Source organism: Thalassophryne amazonica, chromosome 13 (genome assembly GCF_902500255.1).
Source record: "Thalassophryne amazonica chromosome 13, fThaAma1.1, whole genome shotgun sequence".
Lineage (NCBI taxonomy): Eukaryota > Metazoa > Chordata > Actinopteri > Batrachoidiformes > Batrachoididae > Thalassophryne > Thalassophryne amazonica.
The window spans coordinates 5,335,774-5,362,809 of NC_047115.1; the positions used below are offsets into that span (position 1 = coordinate 5,335,774).

General features: G+C 40.8%; 1 protein-coding gene across 3 annotated transcripts in view; it reads left to right on the forward strand.

The window, feature by feature from the left end:
* Positions 1-27,036, forward strand: part of si:dkeyp-121d4.3 — a 183,855-nt gene that overhangs the window by 71,327 nt on the left and 85,492 nt on the right. For all 3 annotated transcript variants that reach the window (XM_034185486.1, XM_034185485.1, XM_034185484.1), the window contains exon 13: positions 12,188-12,370. In XM_034185486.1, the coding sequence (XP_034041377.1) occupies positions 12,188-12,370 (183 nt within the window). The remainder of the gene's footprint in view (positions 1-12,187; positions 12,371-27,036) is intronic.

Sequence of the window (27,036 nt, forward strand, 5' to 3'; positions counted from 1 at the left end):
TTAAAAGCACAATAAAAAGACAAAACACAAAAGAGCACCAGAATAAAAATACATAACGCAATAAAACTAATGATTAAAACAAGGGAAACAAATGGGTTTTCAGTCTCGATTGAATTAACATTATCCGACTGTCATATGTGTGCCAGGAGATCATTCCACAGAGCTGGGGCACGGTAGCAGAAAGCTTGGTGACTGGCAGACTTTTTATTCACTCTGGGAACACACAAAAGTTCTGCATCCTGCGAGCGAGCGCAGGGCCTGAGCTGGTACGCGGGGCTTGACCAGGTCAGCCAGATAGGGAGGTGCCAGTCCATGAACAATTTTAAAAGCCAATAACAGAAGCTTAAAATCCAATCAGGAAGCCAGTGAAGAGATGCAAAATGTGCATAATATGGTCAAACTTTCTGCCTCGAGTCAAAAGTCTGGCAGCAGCATTTTGAACCAATTGAAGACCCTTAATGCTGTGGGAAACCAGAAAATGGAGCATTACAATAATCCAATCTGGAAGAAACAAATGCATGTATCAAAGTTTCAGCATCAGCCATAGACAGGATTGGACAGATCTTTGCTGCATTTTGCAAATGGAAGAAAGCAGTCCTCGTAATGTCTCTAATGTGGAGATCAATGGACAACGTAGGATCAAAAATTACCCCAAGATTCCTCACTTTGTCTGTATGATGTATAAAGCCTCGGTCCCACCGAATAATGAAGGCCGAAGAAGGAGCCACACATGGGTGTGGTGTGATTATTCGAAGAAAGTCCCACATTTTCATCTATCACGTATCCACTGTGAAGGTGCCACTATGTGCCTCTCTGTACCCCACATGTGCCACGTAGCAGCCTCTAGTGAACCACGACCACCTGTCATTACAGCCTCGAATGGCTCGCATCAGCCACACTAAGCCACGTAGTGCCATGATAACGCCATGTTGGCACACGTTTAGGCATGAGTTTGGTCCAAACCTCCAGCCCTCCCACACCTGGTCCCTTCAAAGTCTGGGTTTTCAATTCACAGATTCACAGCAGCATTTAAAGATGTCCCTTCTTTTTTTTTCTTTTTTTTTTAACGCAGTCCAAAAATAGACACTCCATCACAGTTCCGCAGTTGTGCGCTGTGCGCCAGGCTGCTGTCCACCTGTAATGCACCAGACCAGCTAGACCCGAACCACGGGTTCCTGGAGAGCCGCCTCTGTGCTCCTCTCTGGCTTTTTTTTTTTTGTGGGTTTAAACACACAAAACTTTGTTTGTCCGTTTATTTCTGCAAAATCGCTCTTTTGCGCACACGCTGCTGTTGTCCTTTCATGGACAGCCACCTCTCTGCTCTTTCTAGTAGCTTCTGTTTCATCCGTGGCTTGCTGGCTTTATTTTTTCCATGGCTTTAAGCACAATCATTTTTACAACATGAATCCACTTTTGACTGTGTTTGTCCGTTTATTTCTGCAAAAGCATTTTTTTTGCGCGCGGTGCCGTTCTGCATACAGAATGAGGTGGCCGTTTTATTATATACACCTTTGGATCATTTTTTATATATATAATTTCTTTATTTCTTCCGCAGCTTACAAGTCACCATGATACAACTTTTAACTTTGTGTTATGTCTTCAAAATCGCTCTTTTGCGCGCTCTCCACCTGTGTTGCCGCACAGCTCCTGCTCTTAGCTGCTCCACTGGAGTTATCTTCCATGGCTTTAAACACACATCCACTTTCACGCAGTCACCCAAATTTTAACTTTGTGTTCGTCCAATATTGACTGAAATATCACTCTTTTGTGAGCTGGCGTTCTGCCTAAATGCTCGTTTGAAGCGTGATGATGAGTCACTGCCTCAGTGCGCACACACAGAACGGAGCTCATGTGATCCATTAATTCCAGAAGTGATTAGAGGTATTTTCGGCATCCAAAGTTTGACAGAAAATGATTAATCCGCTACAAAATAATTATTTTATATAGAGTCCAATGCACAGAGCCGGTATAATTGTGTGTGCAAGAGCCGCTCCAAAAATAGCATCTCAGGTCCTGCCTCAGTGCGCACACACAGCGGAGCTCATGTGACCCATTAAAAAAACATTAAAAATAATTACCTTAAGCTGTTCAAAATACATCCCACATGGAGCAGGAAAGAGAGGAAAAAAGTGTCCAGATGAAACAGTCCTCTGTGATGCCAGAAGTGATTAGAAGTGTTTTCAACATCCAAGGTTTGGCAGAAAATGATTAATCCACTACAAAATATATAGAGTCCAGCACACAGAGCAGGTGGAATTGTGTGCGCAAGAGGAGAGCTGTTCCAAAAATAGTTTCTCAGGTCCTGCGAAGGTGCCAGGCGCACGGATAGTGGACTTTTTGCAGACTCGTAAGCACCACGCAAATGCCTCTAAATTTTGAACATCTTGAAATTAGCGCAACGCTCTGAGAGGAGCCTTGTTAACTGAAGATAATGCCTCTAAGAGCCACTCTGAGCCACTATACTGCCACGATAGGTCATGAAACAAAAAAAACAGGGTGCGTGGCTCCTTCTTCACTCTATGGGACCGAGGCTTAACACAGCAACCCAAGCTAAACGCCAGCTTGTCAAATTGATGCTGATGTCTCACTGGACCAAGAACCACCATTTCAGTCTTATTAGAGTTTAACCCCTTCTGTTACGGCCCGGCTCAAAAGCCGCAACAAAAAACTGAGGACCACACGGAAGTGCAAATCTTTAAAACCCTCAATAGGTAAACTTTATTATAAACAGGGTTCCCGCAGGGTCTAAAAAGTCTTAAAAAGTCTTAAATTCAGAAACTAAAATTTTAGGCCTTTAAATGTCTTAAAAACACCCACATTTTCACCGCAGGTCTAAAATTTAATTTACTGAAGTCTTAAAAAATTACATTCGCTCCGTCCATTCCGAGAAGTGTCTGTAGAACAGAAAAATGAAATGCTTTCCAACGCGTCGTGACATCAGACGCGTCGCTTCGGAAGCGGCAAGGGTGCGGAGATTGCGGTCACGTCACACTCTGGCTGTTTCACAACCTGAAAAAAGTTCAGCGATCGCTATCTTGAATTTACATCGCCTGAACCACAAAAAACCTTTAAAAAACAGCAGTAGAACGATTCTCCCATCACCCTGCTGGGAGAAGCTTTATTTCAGCTACTTTTCGGAGGGACGTCGCCCGAGGGAGGACTGATGACTTGGTGGGATATCGATCAAATCGCGACAGCGGGCCAACCTTCACGGAGAAGCCGGCCTTCAGGCATCATTCCTGGGCAGAGTGAGGCAGGCAGCCGGCGGGATGGAGCAGACCCCCTCAGTCCGAAATCTCCCACTTTTTGGATATAGGCGAAGTCCCAGTTTGCCCAACGGTGTTTACTTCTGCAGCTTTATCAAGGTGAGAATAATGTAAAAATAAAACGTGACGTTTACTGAACTGCTGTAAAGGTTTAATGATCGTCTAACGTTAGTGTAGCCTTTTAGCACAGTTGACCTGAGTGAATGCTTTAATTTCTAAATGGTTCAGTCTTTTTTATTTTTACCAAATAAACCTACAGCTTTTTTCAGACACCACAAAAGCTCAACTTTAAATAACTTATTTTTTCGGGCATTTTTTTCTGTCGTTTTTTTTCTAGTTTTTTCCCTTTTTTATATATAAACTGTTTAGTGTTTCTTTATATTTAAAGAAATATTTTTATTTGTCCCAATCAGGAACATTTGCTGTGCAGACAACCAAACTTCCATTGATGAGCTGAACACCACGAAGTCAAGTCGAAAGAAAACATCTCTGCTTTTCAGCAACACCACCAGAGTTAAAAACTGCAGAAGAGACCTTCATCTGGTCCAGAGAATCCAGCAGAACATCACCTGCTTCTAAATAAAAGGCTCTTTCAACAGCAACTATTTAATTATTTTTTAAAAAGCTGTTTCATTTTATATTTTAACAATAAATGAACGGATCATTAAAAATGTCCACGAATCAAAGTCCAAAGACATTTGCACAGGTAGAAGCTCTCCACTTATTGGGCCTCATGTATCAACGTTGCGCACTTGTGGCGTAAATTTACGGTGTAAACTTGAAATACACCAAAGTCGCCGTGACATGTATCAAGCAATGCGCACCTGACCATTTCTGGCATACGCCTGACGTGATCTTGATAAATGCGGCGGGTGGAAACGATCGTAATTTTAATAAACGCCCATAAAGAGAGCTTTAAATCAGAAGTGCCTGACTCCGTGGTATAACTCACAAACTCGCAGCTTAAAGCAGATAACCCGTAAGTTGGAGAGGAAATGGCGTCTCACTAATTTAGAAGATCTTCACTTAGCCTGGAAAAAGAGTCTGTTGCTCTATAAAAAAGCCCTCCGTAAAGCTAGGACATCTTTCTACTCATCACTAATTGAAGAAAATAAGAACAACCCCAGGTTTCTTTTCAGCACTGTAGCCAGGCTGACAAAGAGTCAGAGCTCTATTGAGCTGAGTATTCCATTAACTTTAACTAGTAATGACTTCATGACTTTCTTTGCTAACAAAATTTTAACTATTAGAGAAAAAAATTACTCATAACCATCCCAATGACGTATCGTTATCTTTGGCTGCTTTCAGTGATGCCGGTATTTGGTTAGACTCTTTCTCTCCGATTGTTCTGTCTGAGTTATTTTCATTAGTTACGTCCTCCAAACCATCAACATGTCTATTAGATCCCATTCCTACCAGGCTGCTCAAGGAAGCCCTACCATTAATTAATGCTTCGATCTTAAATATGATCAATCTATCTTTATTAGTTGGCTATGTACCATAGGCTTTTAAGGTGGCAGTAATTAAACCATTACTTAAAAAGCCATCACTTGACCCAGCTATCTTAGCTAATTATAGGCCAATCTCCAACCTTCCTTTTCTCTCAAAATTCTTGAAAGGGTAGTTGTAAAACAGCTAACTGATCATCTGCAGAGGAATGGTCTATTTGAAGAGTTTCAGTCAGGTTTTAGAATTCATCATAGTACAGAAACAGCATTAGTGAAGGTTACAAATGATCTTCTTATGGCCTCGGACAGTGGACTCATCTCTGTGCTTGTTCTGTTAGACCTCAGTGCTGCTTTTGATACTGTTGACCATAAAATTTTATTACAGAGATTAGAGCATGCCATAGGTATTAAAGGCACTGCGCTGCGGTGGTTTGAATCATATTTGTCTAATAGATTACAATTTGTTCATGTAAATGGGGAATCTTCTTCACAGACTAAAGTTAATTATGGAGTTCCACAAGGTTCTGTGCTAGGACCAATTTTATTCACTTTATACATGCTTCCCTTAGGCAGTATTATTAGACGGTATTGCTTAAATTTTCATTGTTACGCAGATGATACCCAGCTTTATCTATCCATGAAGCCAGAGGACACACACCAATTAGCTAAACTGCAGGATTGTCTTACAGACATAAAGACATGGATGACCTCTAATTTCCTGCTTTTAAACTCAGATAAAACTGAAGTTATTGTACTTGGCCCCACAAATCTTAGAAACATGGTGTCTAACCAGATCCTTACTCTGGATGGCATTACCCTGACCTCTAGTAATACTGTGAGAAATCTTGGAGTCATTTTTGATCAGGATATGTCATTCAAAGCGCATATTAAACAAATATGTAGGACTGCTTTTTTGCATTTACGCAATATCTCTAAAATCAGAAAGGTCTTGTCTCAGAGTGATGCTGAAAAACTAATTCATGCATTTATTTCCTCTAGGCTGGACTATTGTAATTCATTATTATCAGGTTGTCCTAAAAGTTCCCTAAAAAGCCTTCAGTTAATTCAAAATGCTGCAGCTAGAGTACTGACGGGGACTAGAAGGAGAGAGCATATCTCACCCATATTGGCCTCTCTTCATTGGCTTCCTGTTAATTTAGAATAGAATTTAAAATTCTTCTTCTTACTTATAAGGTTTTGAATAATCAGGTCCCATCTTATCTTAGGGACCTCGTAGTACCATATCATCCCAATAGAGCGCTTCGCTCTCAGACTGCAGGCTTACTTGTAGTTCCTAGGGTTTGTAAGAGTAGAATGGGAGGCAGAGCCTTCAGCTTTCAGGCTCCTCTCCTGTGGAACCAGCTCCCAATTCAGATCAGGGAGACAGACACCCTCTCTACTTTAAGATTAGGCTTAAAACTTTCCTTTTTGCTAAAGCTTATAGTTAGGGCTGGATCAGGTGACCCTGAACCATCCCTTAGTTATGCTGCTATAGACGTAGACTGCTGGGGGGTTCCCATGATGCACTGTTTCTTTCTCTTTCTGCTCTGTATGCACCACTCTGCATTTAATCATTAGTGATCGATCTCTGCTCCCCTCCACAGCATGTCTTTTTCCTGGTTCTCTCCCTCAGCCCCAACCAGTCCCAGCAGAAGACTGCCCCTCCCTGAGCCTGGTTCTGCTGGAGGTTTCTTCCTGTTAAAAGGGAGTTTTTCCTTCCCACTGTAGCCAAGTGCTTGCTCACAGGGGGGTCGTTTTGACCGTTGGGGTTTTACATAATTATTGTATGGCCTTGCCTTACAATATAAAGCGCCTTGGGGCAACTGTTTGTTGTGATTTGGCGCTATATAAAAAAATTGATTGATTGATTGAATTAAATATTCAGACTCCGCTTCAGACACACCCTCATTTTACGACATGGAAGCCGGGAAGACGGCAATGAAAAAGAACTCCACCAATCACGACGCGTGCCAATAGAGCATCAAAAGCCGCTGTCGTATCAATTGTTTTGTAGTATATAATCAATAAAGTGTTACAGTGGTCCCTCATTAATCGCTGGAGTTACGTTCTAAAAAATAGCCCATAATATGCGAAACCGCGACGTAGTCAGCGTTATTTTTTACAATTATTATAGACGTTTCAAAGCTATAAAACCCCTCACTACACAGTTTATACACTTTCTCAATCAGGCATGAACATTTTCTCACTTTTCTCTCGTGTGTAAACTCTCTGAGTTCAAACCTTAGTAGGAAAATAATACCAAACTGTTTTCAGGCCCAAATATTTGTTTGAGAAATAAAAATAGAACGTTTTCCTATAAATAATTATGATGGCATTTAGAACTAACGAATTAATTTTAACGATCAACGAACGAGGTCGGACACATAAGAAATTATTAATAGTCACTCACCAGTATTTCACAGATCGGGCCTCTGCGTCCTGGCGCCGCGCCTTTTTCCACTCAAACCTGGCTGCAGCAGGTGTTTGTTTCCGTGTGACAAACACAGTTATGAGTAGTTGTTGGCGCTCTTTTCTCTTCTGGGCAACAAGATTCTTATAAAGAGATACGCAGAACACAGAACACTGTGTTAAAAAAAAAAAAAAAAAAAGGCATGCAAAATTGGACTAAATACTCCGCGAGACTCCGAGGCCACGACCGGTGAACGGCGTTATAGCGAGGGACCACTGTATTCTCTTTTCACATGTCAATAATTCTTGACATGTGGATATTTGCTCGCTCAATTAATAAGACACGCCTAATCTGTCAGATTTCTTAATTTTTTAAATGTATTTCTGTATTTATTTTATTGTGGCAACCGAATGGAGACGACAAAACCTGGTTGCAGCATGGGCGAATTAAGGGAATGACGAAACTACAGTTGTTATCAATTTCATAGTCTAAAACGATCACACCACATGAAGTTAAGCTCAGCGCTGCTCTGGCTCCAGGCACGAAGTCTGGAGAAAAAGGCGAGCAGCGCTGTCTTTGCAGTCAGCGCTGTAGCCACGTATCGTGCTCCATAACAATCCCGCAAAAGCAGGATTTGTATTGATTATTATGTAGTATAATCAGGAAAGTGTTATTTATGTAACATATGCATTGATTTGTATAATGGCACTGTTTATCATGTAGATCATCTTCATTTTTATGTGGATTCCAGTGCTTTTTCATTTTGGTGTATAATTTACACCACCTCTCGACCTGGTGTATATTTTCAGTGCAGGGTACGCCAACGACCACATTGATAAATGCCAAGTAGCGCAGCCATTTTGGCGTACACCCCATATACGCTCAAATATCGCCGTACGCAACGTTGATACATGAGGCCCATTGTGCTCAAATTCATATTTTAGAAATGACTCTGTCCTGATAACAACATTAAAGGCAATTACATATTTTGACGAAATTACAAGTTTAAATGACTATATATATATATATATATATATATATATATATATATATATATATATATATATATATATATATATATATATAAAAATTCATCATGAGGTTTATGTCACAGAAATCCTACTTTACAATCACACTGCAGTCGTTAAATTATTTCCTGTTGCATTTATAATAAACATTTGTATTTATTTAGTGTCTTTTTCTGGTTGAAATAAGATATAAATAATCTACCAGACTTAAAAAAAAAAAGTACAAGTTTCCATGTTATTTGTGTAAAAATAAATGTCCAACGTTCCTTATGTTAAACAAGAAATTATCTAATCTGAAATAACAGGTGGTTTTAGTTTACAGATGAAAGGTTTCTAAAGAACCATTTATTGATTTATTTAGCTATTTTAATTACAAGTGTTTTAAACTTTTTTTTTTAACAGTAATCAGAAATTTTGAGGTAACAAAAAAACATTTCCAATGATTTTTCTTCAGAAAACTGCTCTCTAAATGAGCAGTCCTGTCACACGTTAATGTTTTGTACAGATCAGTCATTTCCACCGATCTGTTTTGTAGAGATCAGTGATTTCTGAATAGAGCTGGCTCAAAGATGGCTCAGCTGCTTTCGAAGTTGAATGCTCTGAGAAGAGCACACAAAGACAAAGTCGCTGAAGTGAAAGCCCTTGAGGCTGAGATTAGCGCAAAAGGAGAGGAGCTGAGATATATGGTTGTATAGCGCCTTTTGAAAATTTTACTTTTTTCCGGTTGGTCAATGTTTATCGTATTGTATATGTTGTGTATTATCACTCAATCTTGTTTTCTGCTTTCGGTGTACTTTGACATGTTTGAAACCAATACAAAATAACATGGTTTTGAGAATCAAATGGGGGGTGGTTGGTTGGTTGGTCTAAAATTTTTCTCATAATGGTCTAAAAAGGTCTAAAAAAAGGTCTAAAATTTAACTTGGTGATTCCTGCAAGAACCCCAAATAAAATAAAAAGATAAAACAAAAAGAAACAAATAACAAAGGCATGGTGTGACAAACCCGGACCAGAGGCCAGAGCCAGAACCGGGACCAGACTCAGCTGCTCCCCAAACTGCAATCCAGAGGAGGGAGGAGGAGAGGCAAAAAAAACCCCTCCTTTTATACTCCCAGGCAGGAAGCTTAATCAGCACCTTCCAGGTGGCCAAGATCTCAAGACACACAACAGACATACAACCCCTGGCAAAAATTATGGAATCACCGGCCTCGGAGGATGTTCATTCAGTTGTTTAATTTTGTAGAAAAAAAGCAGATCACAGACATGACACAAAACTAAAGTCATTTCAAATGGCAACTTTCTGGCTTTAAGAAACACTATACGAAATCAGGAAAAAATTGTGGCAGTCAGTAAGTCAGTAAAAAAATGGAATCACTCAATTCTGAGGAATAAATGATGGAATCACCCTGTAAATTTTCATCCCCAAAACTAACACCTGCATCAAATCAGATCTGCTCGTTAGTCTGCATCTAAAAAGGAGTGATCACACCTTGGAGAGCTGTTGCACCAAGTGGACTGACATGAATCATGGCTCCAACATGAGAGATGTCAATTGAAACAAAGGAGAGGATTATCAAACTCTTAAAAGAGGGTAAATCATCACGCAGTGTTGCAAAAGATGTTGGTTGTTCACAGTCAACTGTGTCTAAACTCTGGACCAAATACAAACAACATGGGAAGGTTGTTAAAGGCAAACATACTGGTAGACCAAGGAAGACATCAAAGCGTCAAGACAGAAAACTTAAAGCAATATGTCTCAAAAATCAAAAATGCACAACAAAACAAATGAACGAATGGGAGAAAACTGGAGTCAACGTCTGTGACCAAACTGTACGAAACCGCTTAAAGGAAATGGGATTTACATACAGAAAAGCTAAACGAAAGCCATCATTAACACCTAAACAGAAAAAAAACAAGGTTACAATGGGCTTAGGATCACTCAATTCTGAGGAATAAATTATGGAATCATGAAAAACAAAAGAACGCTCCAACACATCACTAGTATTATGTTGCACCCCCTCTGGCTTTTATAACAGCTTGCAGTCTCTGAGGCATGGACTTAATGAGTGACAAACAGTTCAATTCAACTCAATTTTTTTCCTCAGAATTGAGTGAGTCCATATTTTTTTCCCTCTGCTTGGTCTAAAAAAGTAACCGTTACTGACTGCCACAATTTTTTTTCCTGAGTTTTGTGTCATGTCTGTGAGCTGCTTTTTTTCTACAAAATTAAACAACTGAATGAACATCTTCGGATTCCATAATTATTGCCAGGGGTTGTATTAGACAACACACAAATACATCAAGACGGCAGGGAGCCGTCACACCTTCTAAGCCTGAATATCCCATCGATGGGAAATTTCACTTTTTATTTGTGAGATACTGAGAAGCCAAAATGAGGTGGGTGGTAGGGGGTTAAAAGTAGGAAGGTACTAGAAATCCTGCTTCTCACTGATGCACTGCAGTTTTCTAAAGATTTTATGTGAAGATTACCAGCAGTTATCAACTGTACATGCCGGTAGCAACTAGGGGATTAAGGACCCTGCCCAAGAGGCAAGGCACAAGGGCAAGGTGAAGGCAGTGAAACCTTTGGAAAAAGCAAGGATTTCCAGAAGATATTTGTGGAGTTTGTAGAGTCTGGAAAAGTGAATGAAGACTTCTTACCACCATTGAAGATTTTGTCTGTGTTCTTTATGGGAAGAACAAGATGAAGAGGGTCAATGAACTTCGGTACTTCTTGCTACAATCAAAGTGTGGTGGGCAGAATGGAAATCTTGTCATTTCAGCCAGCTTTGACTTGAGTGCTCGCCCTCCTTGTACTGATTCTCTGCGTGAACATTTAAACTGTGTGTTGTACCAAGTGTGTATGTGAAAACGTGCACATACTGCATGCACAACCTGACATTCCTGACCTGGTGAATGGTCACAGGTGGACTCTGAGCATAGAGGCCAAACGTATACCAAAGTGGACGAGTGGAAAGATTATGCCACAAGAGCTTGCAGATGTTCTTGCTGGACTCAAATCTGACACGGATGAAGATGATGAAGAAAACATCAAACGTTGTGATGATTTGTCAAGTGATGCTGAGAGCAGCGACAATGATGAGAATAACTCACCAAGTCAAGAGTTGTTCCATCTAACCTGCAAAGACTCAGTGTGCTCTGCAATCTTTCAAAGTAATGTAACCAAGATAATATAATTATTATTCGTCATCTTTTCAAAAAAAACAAAAAAATCTCAGTTTCAACAACTACTTATTTGCAACTGAGGTCACCTTCTACCAAGGTAAACTACTTTTGCCAGAATTCATGAGATTTGACCTTTTGACCGCTGATGTCATGTTTTACATAATATGAATCTAAAGTATATTTTATGTTAGAGCAAATATTTGATGAAAGAATGATATCAAAATCCTTTAAATTGGTTGATCCAAAATAAATGACATCTATGTTACAAAAACCCCGAAAATTCAGATTTGCTGCATCACTGGCACAAATCAACACACGCTGTGAAGAAGCACTGCTGATATTCATGAGTCCATTCCTCCTTTCTGTATACTGTGGTAAGCTTAGGAAATTTATTATTATTATTATTATATTAAACTGTTGGTTTATGGTCCTCAAATGCACCTTCCCTCACTGAGGGTGGTTTTCACAGCATGGGAAATTCCATTGCACCAGATTTAATATGTGCAATGAATATGAAACACAAGTAATTTCATACGTGCAAAACACAAGCGCAATTATCCGCACCTTAAATTTCTTTCTTGCTTGATAAATCACATTGTGTGTGCTAAATGTTCTGATTTACATGTTCTATTCCCACTATTTTTCACACTTGGGTAAACACACCCCAGACTGCATATTCATTCAGGTGAACTTCTGAACTGCAGAATATGTTCTAGTTTGCTCACTGGCAAGGTGGGATCCTCTGTGTGCACCACACGTTATGTGGAGTTTGTACATGTCTACACAGGCCCTGTATCTTTTGTCACGTCACTGACTGTTTTTTCTTTTTTTTGCCCGGGGGGCCTGCAGTGGACTCCGCTTGGCTTCAGAATGAAAGATCCTGACACACTGGATGAGATCAGCAAGGAGCGTTTTGAAGGGACTGTACTCAAAGCTATTTCCAGAACTCCTCATAAGGTGATCAAGAAGGAGCTGGAGCAGGAAACGGGAGAACATGTGAGAGCTGAGGAGGAGCACATGCTTCCAGGAAATGTAAGCTGATTGTAACATTCATCAGTGGACTGAAAATAGTGTGAAGGATTTTTGTCAAGACTGATACACAGATACACAGTTGTATATAAAAGTTTGTGCCCCCCTGATGATTTCCATAATTTTCTATATAAATCATTGGTTGTCTGGATCAACAATTTCAGTTAAATATGTCATATAGCAGACAATCACAGTGACATTTGAGAAGTGAAATGAAGTTTCTAGGATTTACAGAAGGTGTGCAATAATTCTTTAATAAAAATTAGGCACGTGCATAAATTTAGGCACCCCAACAGAAAAAATACATAAATATTTAGTAGATCCTCCTTTGGCAGAAATAACAGCCTCTAAATGCTTCCTATAGCTTCCAATGTCAGTCTGGATTCTGGTTGAAGGTATTTTGGACCATTCTTCTTTACAAAACATCTCAGGTTTGTTGGTTTCCGAGCATGAACAGCCCGCTTAACATTACACCACAGATTTTCAATACTATTCAGGTCTGGGGACTGAGATGGCCATTCCAGAACGTTGTACTTGTTCCTCTGCATGAATGCCTTAGTACATTTTGAGCAGTGTTTAGGGTCGTTGTCTTGTTGAAAGATCCAGCCCTGGAGCAATTTCAACTTTGTCACTGATTCATGAACATTGTTCTCAAGAATCTGCTGATATTGACTGGAATCCATGTGACCCTCAACTTTAATAAGATTCCCAGCACCTGCACTGGCCACACAGCCCCACAGCATGATTGAACCACCTCCAAATTTAAAAATTTTTTGTAGCAAGCGTTTTTCTTGGAATGCCGTGTTCTTTTTCAGCCATGCATACCGCTCCTTGTTATGTCCAAATAACTCAATTTTAGTTTCATCACATCATCCACAGCACCTTATTCCAAAATGAAGCTGGCTTGTCCAAATGTGCTTTAGCATACCTCAAGCAACTCTGTGACGTGTATGCAAAAAAGGCTTCCTCTGCATTACAGCATGATACAGCATCTCCTTGTGCAAAGTGCGCTGTATAGTTGAACGATGCACACAAACACTATCTGCAGCAACATCATGTTGTAGGTCTTTGGTGCGGGTCTGTGGGTTGACTATGACTGTTCTCACCATCCTTCGCTTCAGCTTATCTGAGATTTTTCTTGGCCTGCCACTTCTGGCCTTAACAGGTACTGTGTCTGTGGTCTTCCATTTCCTCACTATGTTCCTCACAGTGGAAACTGACAGCTGAAATCTCTGAGATAGCTTTTTGTATCCTTCCCCTAAACCATGATGTTGAACAATCTTTGTTTTCAGGTCATTTGAGAGTTGTTTAGAGGCTCCCATGTTGTCACTCATTAGACGAGATGCAAAGAGGGGAAACATTTGCAAATGGCCACCTTAAATAACCTTTCTCATGATTGGATTCGCCTGTGTAAGGAGGTCGAGGGTCAATGAGCTTACCAAACCAATTTTGTGTTCCAATAATTAGTGATAAATGTATTCAAATCAATAAAATGACAGGGGTGTCCATATTTATGCACCTGCCTAATTTTGTTTAAACAATTATTGCACACTAGATACTAGATACGCAAATACTAGATACTTCATTTCACTTCTCAAATATCAGTGTGTTTGTCTGCTATATGATAAATTTAACTGAAATTTCTGATCCAGACAACCAACAATTTATAAAAGAAAATCATGAATATTATCAGGGGTGCCCAAACTTGCATACAACTGTATGACTGTGGTGACAATGTTTGGGCATCTTGATTATGACAAATGTACATGCATATTTATAGCCATATTTTTGCACATTACTTCAGGAAGAACACAATTATTTTATTTTATTTTTTACTTTAAAGTGTCCTGTTGAAACAAAGTGCTTGTTGACTTAGCAGCATGGCCACAGACTGTATCTGTCCTGGACAAATGGCAAGATGGACTGCATTTATAAAGTACTTTTCTTTCTATATCAAAAGCTCAAAGAACTTTATAGTAAGGCCTTGCATTGTCTCACACGCACATACACCTCGATGTCAGGGTGTTGCCATGCAAGGCCCTCACTACACACTGGGAGCAACTTGGGAATAAAGGATCTTGCCCAAGGGCCCTGATTGATTTTCCGACCAGACAGGAGTTCGAACCAAGGATCCTCTGGTCTCAAGCCCACTGCTTAACCACAAAACCATCACCTCCCCAAAGCCTGCACGATTTAATTTAGTTTATTTCATTTATGTAGTGCCAAATCACAACAAAGTTGCCTCAAGGCAGGAAATTTTGGGAGTCCATGCTTGTGTCCAGGACGGGAGGCCTGCAAAAGAAGGCACCCACTCCCACTTCTGGATGGCGCCACACCAAACAGAGAGAGAAATAAAACAGAGTCAGGCAGCAGAAACACCACAAGTAAGGTATACTAGGTCTGTTTTGTGAAAGTCAGACGACGTCCCGGATCAACAAAGCCTTCACGTTGGAAATGATCTGGTTTTTTCAGCCGGGTGTGAGCCTGTCGATCGGCGCTCGGAGCGCAGCGCGCACTCAGATGCTGTGGGCCATCCTTAAAGCGGCAGTAACACTCCTTAATCTGTGTAATCCCCACAAAAGCGTCCCTGAAAGCCATATTAATTTTCCGAACGGTGTCCACCTGGAGGTCTCTCACAGTTTCTGGAAAAAAATTGATGCAGCAAAGCTCCAAATCGTTCAGACATTTATTCACAATAAAAAAACGACAAGAGGGGTGGACCAGTGCTCACACAAAGCCTGCTCACAGGCGAATGACGCAACCGTCAGGCGTGAAAAAACTCACGCATGCGCACAAAGGTTCAAGCTTGGATGATGCAGTCACACGTGATTCAAATCCATATGGTTTTTGAAAAAAATAAAAAGGTCCGATACTTTTCTAACAGACCTCGTAATTTGACATTTCACTGGAGGAGGTTGATTGTCCATGTTCCTGTAAGCTTGCAATATAGCGTCAACAATCCACTGCTTGGACAAGGCGCTGACCTTCCTGGGGCTCCAATAGCAGACAGAGCGTCAGTTCTGCTGAACTTAGCGCTCAATTCACTGTAACATCTAACTGCACAAACAGGACACAACAGACAAGAATTAGTCTCTGCACTAGGTTGTGGGGCAAAGACAGCCAAGGTAACCGAGTGGTTAGCATGGAAGCGCAAACCAGTCTTTGGTAAAAAGGGAGAGTTTGGCCATCGAGTAACTCCTGACCCATCAGAATTCCAGTGCATGCAGTTGTCAGCAAGCAATTGACAAGGCATGGAGCTCGCCAACGTGCTTTGCGGATGAAATGGCAAGGAGGAATGCAGTCTTAATAGACAACCATCTGAGGTCACTGGTGCCCAGTGGCTTAAACAATGAACAGTATAAGTCCCTAAGGACCAATGGAAGATCCCAGGATGGCACATGTACAATCCTTGGAGGCCAAAGCTGAAGAGCACCTCTTAAAAAAATGACATATCAGGGTGCGCGACCCTATTGTCATCCACCATAATATGACAAGCAGAGACAGCAGCAACACAAACTTTAATTGTAGAGACAGAAATACTGCTCTTAAACAATGTTTGAAGATGGCTAAGCAGCACTGGCACAGAGCAATGCTCATGGTCCACAAACTGCACCAACAGGAAAAGGCTTCCATCTGTTGTCGTATAATGCCTTAGTGGATAATGCATGGGCTTTCAGTATAGTCTGCACGACAGCTTGATCACAAGAGTTCAACATGGAGTCTTTGTGAGGATGACAAATGCTCCCATCCAACTGCAACAAAAGGTCCCTCCTGTCAGCAGAGGCCATGGCTCTCTGCTGAGGAGCATTAGAATCACTGGTAATCATGTCTTGCCCGGCCAGTACAGGGCTACCAGTAACACTATGTGATCGGTCATACATATTATGTGTAGTGTCAGTGGTGTCAACAGAAGAGGAGGAAATGCATACAGTAGACGGGCTGGCAAAGGGTGAGCCAGCACGTCCCATTGATGTGCTGGAGCCTCTCCTGAGGGCTCCAGACACCCTTGATCTTTCTGTGGTTCCACACTGCACCCCAGCCGGAAAGTGATGCATCTGTTACGACCTCACGGCAGGAGGGTAGAGAAGCCTTAGGAACACCATGTGTTAGGGAGAGTTTTGCCCTTTCTCCACAGACGGGACTGAGCTGAAAGATGCACAGTCCTGTGTTGATGCAGTGTGGGGTTGAGAGCCAGACTGTTGAGCCATATTTGTAAGGGGTGCAAGGACAGGAGTCCCAGAGGTACGGCTGCTGACACTGCCGTCAGTTTCCCCATGAACTGGAGGAGCAGACTGTAAGTCAGTCTGGCATTCTTGTGAACACGGGAAACCAGAGTGAGAATGTTGTCCAGCCGTTGCGGGGATGGGTGACCTGTCATCACCAGTGAGTCCAGCGCAATGCTAATAAAAACCACCTGTTGGCGTGGGGTCAAGGAGTTCTTTGTGAAATTCACAGTGAGCCCTAGCTGAGACACGTGTTGCATAGGGTCAGAGTGTTGAGTGCAATCATACCCAAGTTAGCAATCTAGAATAATTAATTACTTGGCATGTAGTCCGTTAAACAAAACATCAAATTCATTCAAAATGACGTAAACAAAAGTCGTGCAATAGTATAGAAAACATCAAGACTGGTTCTCTCTGCATCGTTTTATAAATGTCTTACAGACACACACACACACACACACACACTCTTCCTTGCCTCACAGCTTCTTCAGGGTACATAAACACCTCCTATAGGCTAACACATAGTAATGCGTCACATCTTAACAATTTACCAATACCTATTTGTGAGTATGCACCCTGAAGACTTTGAGCCAGAAAGTACAGAGCAAGAAGGACTTCCGGGTCACAGAGGGATGGCAGCATTGTTCTTAGTCTCTTGACCAAAAGTTAATTTGTTTTTTTTGGTTTTTTTACGATAAACATCTCGTAAGGGGAAGAGATAGCTACGAAACAAAAGCATAAGAAGTCCGCCCTTGTCATGGTTAAAGAAACGGAGGTTTTGCACCACGATGAAGATGCTAACACTAGCCCCATTGTTGCTAGCCTAGCTGAAAATACAGCAGCCAAGGAGGGGGAACCAGCGAGCCTAAAGCTAATTCTCAAGGAGCTACAGGAATTTAGGCAAGACAACAAACAAAAGCTTGAAATTATTCAAGACGAAATTAAGAGCACCAACTCGATACTGGATGATGCTGAGGCGAGGACTGTGGAAACAGAGGAGAAACTGCAGAACATTAACGAGGTGCTAGCGGAAATGCTAAAAATACAAGAGCGACTGCAAGATAAACTTACGGATCAAGAAGGCTGTTCGAGAAGCGAGAATGTGAGAATTTATGGCATCCCAGAAGGAGCAGAGGGGGGACCCAAAAATGATGATCCCCCTCATAGAGAAGTTACTCAGAGAAAATCTAAACATTCCCAGATCAAAAGACCTGCAAATAGAGAGACTGCACCGGGCTCTTGCACCGCGACTCTCGCCAGAATCACATCCCAGATCCATCTTCTTTAGATTTTTGAGTTACAGAATGAAGGAAGAAGTGCTTCAATTGGTCTGGCAGAAGAAGGGCTTCATGCTAGACAATAACAAAATCAGTTTTGACCATGATTATTAGGAATTCTGCACAAGAGAAAACAGTATGTTTAGGCACGAAAAGCCCTAAAAGACAACATATGGTTCCAAACCCTGCATCCAGCACACCTCAGAGTGTATTTTGAAGATGGCATAATAACATACAAGACAGCGGAAGAGTCGGCGGCGGACCTCGTGGAGCGGGGCCTGCCGATTAAAGTTATTGTGCAACCAGCGACGCTGATGGAAAGGATACAGAAGGCAGCGTGGCAACTGGTGCGGGGGAGATGGATGAACAGAGCCAGGAAATCGAACTACAGGGAAAGACTGCAAGTAATTAGACGACCACCAGTAGAAAATGCACGTTGAAATTGATAGACAAGAAAGGCGCTGCATGTTATTGAAAACTTAAGTCATATTAAGTATAGTAATTATAAGAGACCTTGGTCAAGATATTGGAAAGGGACACAAAGAAAAGAGGACTTAGTGTCGCAATGGGGGACCCCCTAACCCTAACGGGGAGTAGAGGCTATCCCTCAACCTTGGATCAGGTTGGTAAATGGACCACAAGGTTGGAAGTAAGGAAAGTAGCATTTCGTTTTCTTTTCTTATTATTAGATTAGATTAGATTTATTTGTCCCATAGGGAAATCTGTCTTCACCGACTGTACAATACATTGTACCTAACAAGACAGACAAAGCAATAAACGCAATAGCACATCACAGGACAGACAGCAACAATATCACAGTCGCACAGCACAAGATAGATAACACAGACATCTACAATAACACTGATAACAACAGTAACAAGCAGCAATACAATAGTAGACAGACTGGGGCTTGCTGTTAAGGGCTGCTATAGCTGCAGGGATCAGGCTCCTCCCGAGGCGAGCCCTCCTAAACTTAATGCTTCTGTATCTATGCCCTGAAGGAAGTGGAATGATGAATGGCTGGAGTGGATGAGTGGTGTCTTGTACTATAGAGTTTGCTATACAAATAATGGATCTCTTGTTCAATTCTGTGAGGTTAGGTGTTGAGAGTCCGATGAGTTTGGCACCTATGTTTGTGATGCGTGTGAGTTTGGCCCGGTTTGTGACAGAAAGCATGGTAAAGAAACATGAGGAACAGTTCAGAATAATGGGTTGAATGATACTTTGGTAAAGTAACAACAGCAGGTGGGGTGCAACGTGTAGTCCTTTGAGTTTGCGGATGGCTGACAGTCTTTGTTGGCTTCTTTTTTGAATGTCCTTGGTGTGCTGATCAAAGGTTTATTGTCCAAAGTTATTCCTAGGTATTTGAAAGTTTATTACTATTATTCCTAATGTTTGATGTAGTTCTGTTTTGTTCTGCATTGCAATTACAGTCAACTCTTGAAGGGAAAGGTGTTGTTAATGTTATTTTAAATATCCATGTCAGGAGAACCATTAGAAATTGTTTCTTTTAATGTTAATGGGGTTTTAAATCCCATAAAGAGGAGTAAAATTTTGTCAAAGTTAAAAAAGGAGAAGGCTCAGATCACTCTCCTCCAAGAAACTCATCTGAGCAAACTTAAACATGGAAAACTGAGGAGAAAGGACTTTAAGTATGTATTTTCCTCCTTGTTTAAACAAGGTGATAGGAAAGGAGAGGCTATTCTAATTTTGACTACAATAAATTATGAGCATATCTCAGAATTAAAGGATGATGAGGGCAGGTTTATTAAGATAACAGGGAAAATAGAGGGAATTGAAATAACCATTATAAATGTATACATCCCCCCAGGGTTATGGTTAGTGATTGGCCAATTTACAAACGGATCTTTGACCTCATGCTGAACTCCCAGGGCATAGTAATTTGTGGAGGAGACTTTAATATTAGATTGAACCCAGACCTAGACACATCAGGGGTGTCTCTCAGGTCAAATTCATTACCTAATAAAAAAGTTTGGTCAATGATGCAAGAGTTGAGCATCCTGGATGTTTGGAGGGACTTGCACCCGAAGAGTAGAGGCTACACACATTACTTGTCTTCACACACCATTTATTCAAGACTAGACTACGTCTTTATGCTGGATGCTGACAGATTTAGAGTAAGAGATTGTAGTATAAAGACAATTGACCTCAAAGATCACAGCCCAATCTCACTTACTATTTTCTTAGAAAAGAAGGCCCGGAAAGGATTATGGAAATTGAACGCCAATAGTTTGAATGATTCTAAAATTAAAGCCAAATTAAAAGAAGAAATTAAAGAGTATTTGGAACTAAATGATACTGGAAAAGTGCCACAAACAATCTTATGGGACATGCTGAAAGCAGTACTGAGAGGCAAACTTATTTCAATAACATCTCATCTGAAGAAATTAAAGGGGGAAAATTAGCAGACTTACAGGGGAAAGTAAAACAGCTACAAAAAGCAGATAGTACCAGAGCAAATTCCAATGTGGAAAAAAGAAATAAAAAAAAATTACAAGGTGAAATACGCAGGAAACTCAGAAGACAATTATTTTTTTGAAGCAAAAATATTATGAAATGGGGGGAATTCAGCAAAACTACTAGCATATAAACTACGTAAACAAAGTATGGAAAATACCATTTACAAAATAAAGAACCCCCAGACCTATTGAAACTAAACTTGAGAAAATTCAGGATAGCTTTGAAGTATTTTACCGTGCCCTATACTCAGAATCTCAAGATCCAAAGGAGACACAGATTGAAGAATGTTTAAAATCTCTAGACCTACCAAAACTCACAAATATTCAAAACAAGACATTATTATGACCAAAAACAATTAAAGAACTGAACCTGGCCATATCTAGATTAAAGACAGGGAAATCCCCAGGATCAGACGGTTACACTGCAGAGTGGTAGAAGGCTATGAAACAAGAACTATCCCCTCTTTTATTAAAGGCATTTAATTGTGTTATAGAAAAAGGAGGAATTCCCCCATCCTGGAGAGATGTGGTCATTTCAGTAATCCCAAAGGAGGGTAGGGGTGTGGTAACTACAAACCTATTAGTGTTCTATCATGGCACGAAGACTAGAAAATACATTACCAGATTTGATCAATTTAGACCAAACAGGCTTTAATCAAAGGAGACAGACTTTGGACAATATCAGGAGGTCACTACATGTACAACCCCTGGCAATAATTATGGAATCACCGGCCTCGGAGGATGTTCATTCAGTTGTTTAATTTTGTAGAAAAAAAGCAGATCACAGACATGACACAAAACTAAAGTCATTTCAAATGGCAACTTTCTGGCTTTAAGAAACACTATAAGAAATCAAGAAAAAAAAATTGTGGCAGTCAGTAACGGTTACTTTTTTAGACCAAGCAGAGGGAAAAAAATATGGAATCACTCAATTCTGAGGAATAAATTATGGAATCACCCTGTAAATTTTCATCCCCAAAACTAACACCTGCATCAAATCAGATCTGGTCGTTAGTCTGCATCTAAAAAGGAGTGATCACACCTTGGAGAGCTGTGGACTGACATGAATCATGGCTCCAACATGAGAGATGTCAACTGAAACAAAGGAGAGGATTATCAAACTCTTAAAAGAGGGTAAATCATCACGCAATGTTGCAAAAGATGTTGGTTGTTCACAGTCAGCTGTGTCTAAACTCGGGACCAAATACAAACAACATGGGAAGGTTGTTAAAGGCAAACATACTGGTAGACCAGGGAAGACATCAAAGCGTCAAGACAGAAACCTTAAAGCAGTATGTCTCAAAAATCAAACATGCACAACAAAACAAATGAGGAACGAATGGGAGAAAACTGGAGTCAACGTCTGTGACCGAACTGTAAGAAACCGCCTAAAGGAAATGGGATTTACATACAGAAAATCTAAATGAAAGCCATCATTAACACCTAAACAAAAAAAAAACAAGGTTACAATGGGCTAAAGAAAAGCAATCGTGGACTGTGGATGACTGGATGAAAGTCATATTCAGTGATGAATCTCGAATCTGCATTGGGCAAGGTGATGATGCTGGAACTTTTGTTTGGTGCCGTTCCAATGAGATTTATAAAGATGACTGCCTGAAGAGAACATGTAAATTTCCACAGTCATTGATGATATGGGGCTGCATGTCAGGTAAAGGCACTGGGGAGATGGCTGTCATTACATCATTAATAAATGCACAAGTTTACGTTGATATTTTGGACACTTTTCTTATCCCATCAATTGAAAGGATGTTTGGGGATGATGAAATCATTTTTCAAGATGATAATGCATCTTGCCATAGAGCAAAAACTGTGAAAACATTCCTTGCAAAAAGACACATAGGGTCAATGTCATGGCCTGCAAATAGTCCGGATCTTAATCCAATTGAAAATCTTTGGTGGAAGTTGAAGAAAATGGTCCATGACAAGGCTCCAACATGCAAAGCTGATCTGGCAACAGCAATCAGAGAAAGTTGGAGCCAGATTGATGAAGAGTACTGTTTGTCACTCATTAAGTCCATGCCTCAGAGACTGCAAGCTGTTATAAAGCCAGAGGTGGTGCAACAAAATACTAGTGATGTGTTGGAGCGTTCTTTTGTTTTTCATGATTCCATAATTTTTTACTCAGAATTGAGTGAGTCCATATTTTTTTCCCTCTGCTTGGTCTAAAAAAGTAACCGTTACTGACTGCCACAATTTTTTTTTTCCTGATTGTTTTTTTTATAGTGTTTCTTAAAGCCAGAAAGTTGCCATTTGAAATGACTTTAGTTTTGTGTCATGTCTGTGATCTGCTTTTTTTCTACAAAATTAAACAACTGAATGAACATCCTCCGAGGCCGGTGATTCCATAATTTTTGCCAGGGGTTTTGACTCTGTTAGGTGGACTTTTCTATATAAAGTACTAGTAAGATTTAGATTTGAAGACAATTTTGTAACAATAATAAAAAACTTATATAATAAACCGAAGGCCCGAATTAAGATAAATGGAGATCTCTCCAACTCATTTGTCTTGGAGAGAGGTACGAGGCAGGGATGCCCAATTTCCCCTCTTCTTTTGCCCTCTTTATAGAGCCTCTTGTCCAATTAATAAGACAGAGTGAGGTGATTAAAGGAATTTTCGGTGGCTGGAGATGAGCAAAAAGTGGCAGTATTTGCAGATGACATAATATTCTTTATAGGGGAGCCTGGAAATTAATTTCCTGAATTGATGGCCGTACTATCTAATTTTGGGAATCTGTCAGGCTACAGAGTAAATGTGTCTAAAATGCAGGTGATGACTTTGAACTTCAGTGTCCCCAAATCGTGACGTGACAGATTTCATCTCAATTGGGAATTGGTCTCATTGAAATATTTGGGAATCATTATGACAAAAGACTTTTAGAAATTAGCACAAATAAATTATGGACCACTATCTTCAACAATAAAAAAAACTTTCATAGATGGAATTTGATCCACTTTCTAAACTTGAAAGCAAGGATAAATGCATCCATCCATCCATTTTCTTCCACTTTATCTGGAGTCGGGTCACGGGGGCAGCAGCTCAAGCAAAGCCGCCCAGACCTCCCGATCCACACACACCTCTCCCAGCTCCTCCGGGGGAACCCCAAGGCGTTCCCAGGCCAGCCGAGAGATGTAGTCCCTCCTGCGTGTCCTGGGTCTTCCCCGGGGCCTCCTCCCAATGGGACGTGCCCGGAACACCTCTCCAGCGAGGCTTCCAGGGGGCATCCGGAAAAGATGCCCGAGCCACCTCAACTGACTCCTTTCGACGTGGAGGAGCAGCGACTCGACTCCGAGCTCCTCACCCTGTCTCTAAGGGAGTGCCCAGCCACCCTGCGGAGGAAATTCATCTCGGCCGCTTGTACCTGCGTTCTCGTTCTTTCGGTCATGAGCCAAATCTCATGACCATAGGTGAGGATCAGAACGTAGATCGATCAATAAATTGAGAGCTTTGCCCCAGGATAAATGCAGTAAAATGAATATATTGCCACGTCTATTGTATGTTTTTTGGACCTTGTCGGTTGAGGTGGATGATACACAATTCAGGGAATGGGATAAATGGATTGCCTGTTTCATTTGGCAGGGTAGGAAACCGAGAATTCACTACAAGTAGATAAGCAGAAGGGGGGGCATCACTCCCAAATTTAAGGTTTTATTACTATGCCTCACAATTAATTCCTATGTTCCATTGGTGCAATCAGGATTATGAGGCCAAATGGAAAAAATAGAAATGGGCATAACATCAAATTTCCCCCTGCAGGCTGCAATCGCAGACAAGGTCCTAAAAGATAAACTTACAGGGTTGAATTTATGGATTAATCACACACTAAAAATACGCCAGAATGTGGTCAAGACCTGTGAGATCAACAACATTTCTTTTATTCACTCATAAGAACACACCGCAAAGTTTTCAGAGTTTAAAATCTAAACACTCACTGGATAAGTTCCTTCAGATGCGTGCATATTTTATTAAGAATTGTAGGGTTACAAACCTGACACCAGTTGAAATGGACCTTTTCAGGATTTTAAGCTTGTCATACACTACATCTGTAACTAAATCTATTTCTCGAATAATTGTATAATGTGTTGCTTCAGGCCAAAAATGGGAGCACTTTACATATAAAGGACAAATGGGAACGTGAAGCGGGAATAAATATAACTACAGAAACCTGGGAGAAAATATGCCGCTTCCAATGGTCTTGCACCAACTCCCTGATGTGGAGGGAACACTGTTGGAAAAATGTCATTAGATATTTTAGGTCACCCTACCAGGGCAAATATAAAGATACAAACCCTGCGTGTTGGAGACAATGTAGCTCAACATAAGCAAACCATTACTACATATTCTGGGACTGCCCCAAACTGAAGCAGTATTGGGTTGACTTTTATAAGGTGTTAACTTCAGTGTTTAAAACTCAAATGACCGGTGATTTTAAACATTTATACTTGAGTCTTGTGTCAACAATACCAAGGAGGAGAGACGTGAAACTGTTACAGGCACTTTTAGTGGCCAGTAAGAAAGCAATTAGGAGAATTTGGTTGAACCCGGCACCTCCAAAGTTAGAAAACTGGTTTCAAGCCATATTTAAAATTTGTAGAATGGAAAAATTAACATACTCTGAGGATTCAAAAGGACCATTTCTATGAAATTTGGAACAAATGGATCACTTTCATATCTCCTACCCATGCAGAATTTTTATGATTCATCCAGGAATTTCTCATGTTAATCGCCATTTTATTTCTTTTTTTTAATGAATGTTCCATGAAAATTCAGTAAGGTATATCTTATATATTATATTCCAATTCTAAGGTGGAACTGTGCCAGTATATAAAGGTATATCTAAATATCTAAAAAGAAAGAGTAAAATAGGAGAGTAGAAAAGAGTAGAGTAGAGCCACTTAGGTGCCTGGTCTTGAGAACCAGGGATGGTAGTTTCCTTCTTCCTTTTCAGCAGGAGCAGGCCAACACCATTCCAGTTTTAAATGTCAAATCCAAGAGACAGTTGTTGTGGTTGTAGCCGCACAGCTGGCTGTCACTCCACAGAGCAGCTGACACGGGGAGGAGCGCGTTCACGCTGCCGCCTGCCCCTCTCCTCTTCTTCCAACGCGCGCTCCCGAGCAGAAAGGTTGGGTGCGCGCGTGCATGTGTATATATATATATGTGTGTGTGTGGGAGGTTCGCTGTTTCTCTGAAACGACCGATGTAAATTATGTAAATAAAGTCCGAAACATATTCAGTGGCAGCTTCACCACCAGAGAGCCTCGTCCACAACCACCACAGAAGTCTCCAAGCTGTCGTTGATGTTAAAGGGGGCAACACACGGTATTAAGAACAGGGGTATGTAAACTTTTGATCAGGTTCATTTGGGTAGTTTGTGTTGTCATTATGATTTAAAAAGAGGAAACACAGTTGTTTGACAATAAATGACTTCACCCAACCACTAACCATGAGTGAAAAAAAAAGTTTTTGTCATTCATATTCTCTGAAAAATGGCCAAAAAAATAAAAATTCTGCCAGGGTATGTAAACTCTTAGCTCAACAGTACTTCATGGATTGTCACCAAATTTTCACAACAGATGCATATTAGGCCATGAAAGACGCCGTTAAATTGTGGAGGTGATCCAAATCTGGATTCTGGATCAACATTTCACTTTATACACGTTTTGAAGGTTTATGTCAAAACTATGGTAATTTCCAAAATATAGAGCGCACCTGAATATAAGCCACACCCACCAATATTAAAAAGAAAAAATAAATTGTACAGAAATAGGCTGGTTTTGTTTATAAGCCACAGGTCTCCACATTGTAACATGAAATATTTACACAGAAATCTGTTAGACAGAAAGATTTTAACTTTTAATTAAATCCATATTGTAAATGCTTTTTTCCTGATGAGCACATCAACCAGGGAGCGCACGGTGTCACATGAAGTCTCTGCTCCACACAGAGAACTGAGTCATTTTAACTTTTTTATTTTCTTTGTGGGAGGTAATTCCATCACGTGCAGCCAAGATCGTCTGGTGTCTGTGGTGAATGAGACGCTAATGAGATGGGGAGGGGGGCTCCGCTGGCTGATCTGACGGAGGTACAACTGTAGCGCAAAGTGCCAGAGGGGTTTCTCTTTAGCTACGGCAAGGATTTAAAAATGAGCAGTTGTTAATAATTGCTAATTGCAATGGTAATGTAACAGCTTCCACTAACTCAGCTACCACGATATGATGTTGGATAGGTTTTCCAGCAGAAGTTAGAAACCCCGTCATTTGTCCACAGCAGGCCTGTGGCATGGGCAACACCAAGTGCATATCTGGAATCAGCATAAATGTTTGCTACTTCCCCTGCAGCCAGAACACAGGTTCGAGTAAGAGCATGCTACTCTGCTGCTCCTGCTGATGTACGAGAACTTTCCAGTTATTTGCAACCACATATTTAGCCAGATGTGTATCATCACTGGGTCTGTGAGCAACAACATCAGTGTATAGAATCATGTCTGCATTTACAATTGGTGTCTGTTGCATGTCTGGTCTCAGAGATGTATTTGTTTCAGTGATGACAACATGATCATGATATTTAGCCGCCTCCTCCACTGGAACTGGAGTTGCTTGATTCAAAGGAAATATGAGGTCTTGAAAGAATGATAGTGTCATATCCTTTGGGCCTTGTTGCTGTTATGTGC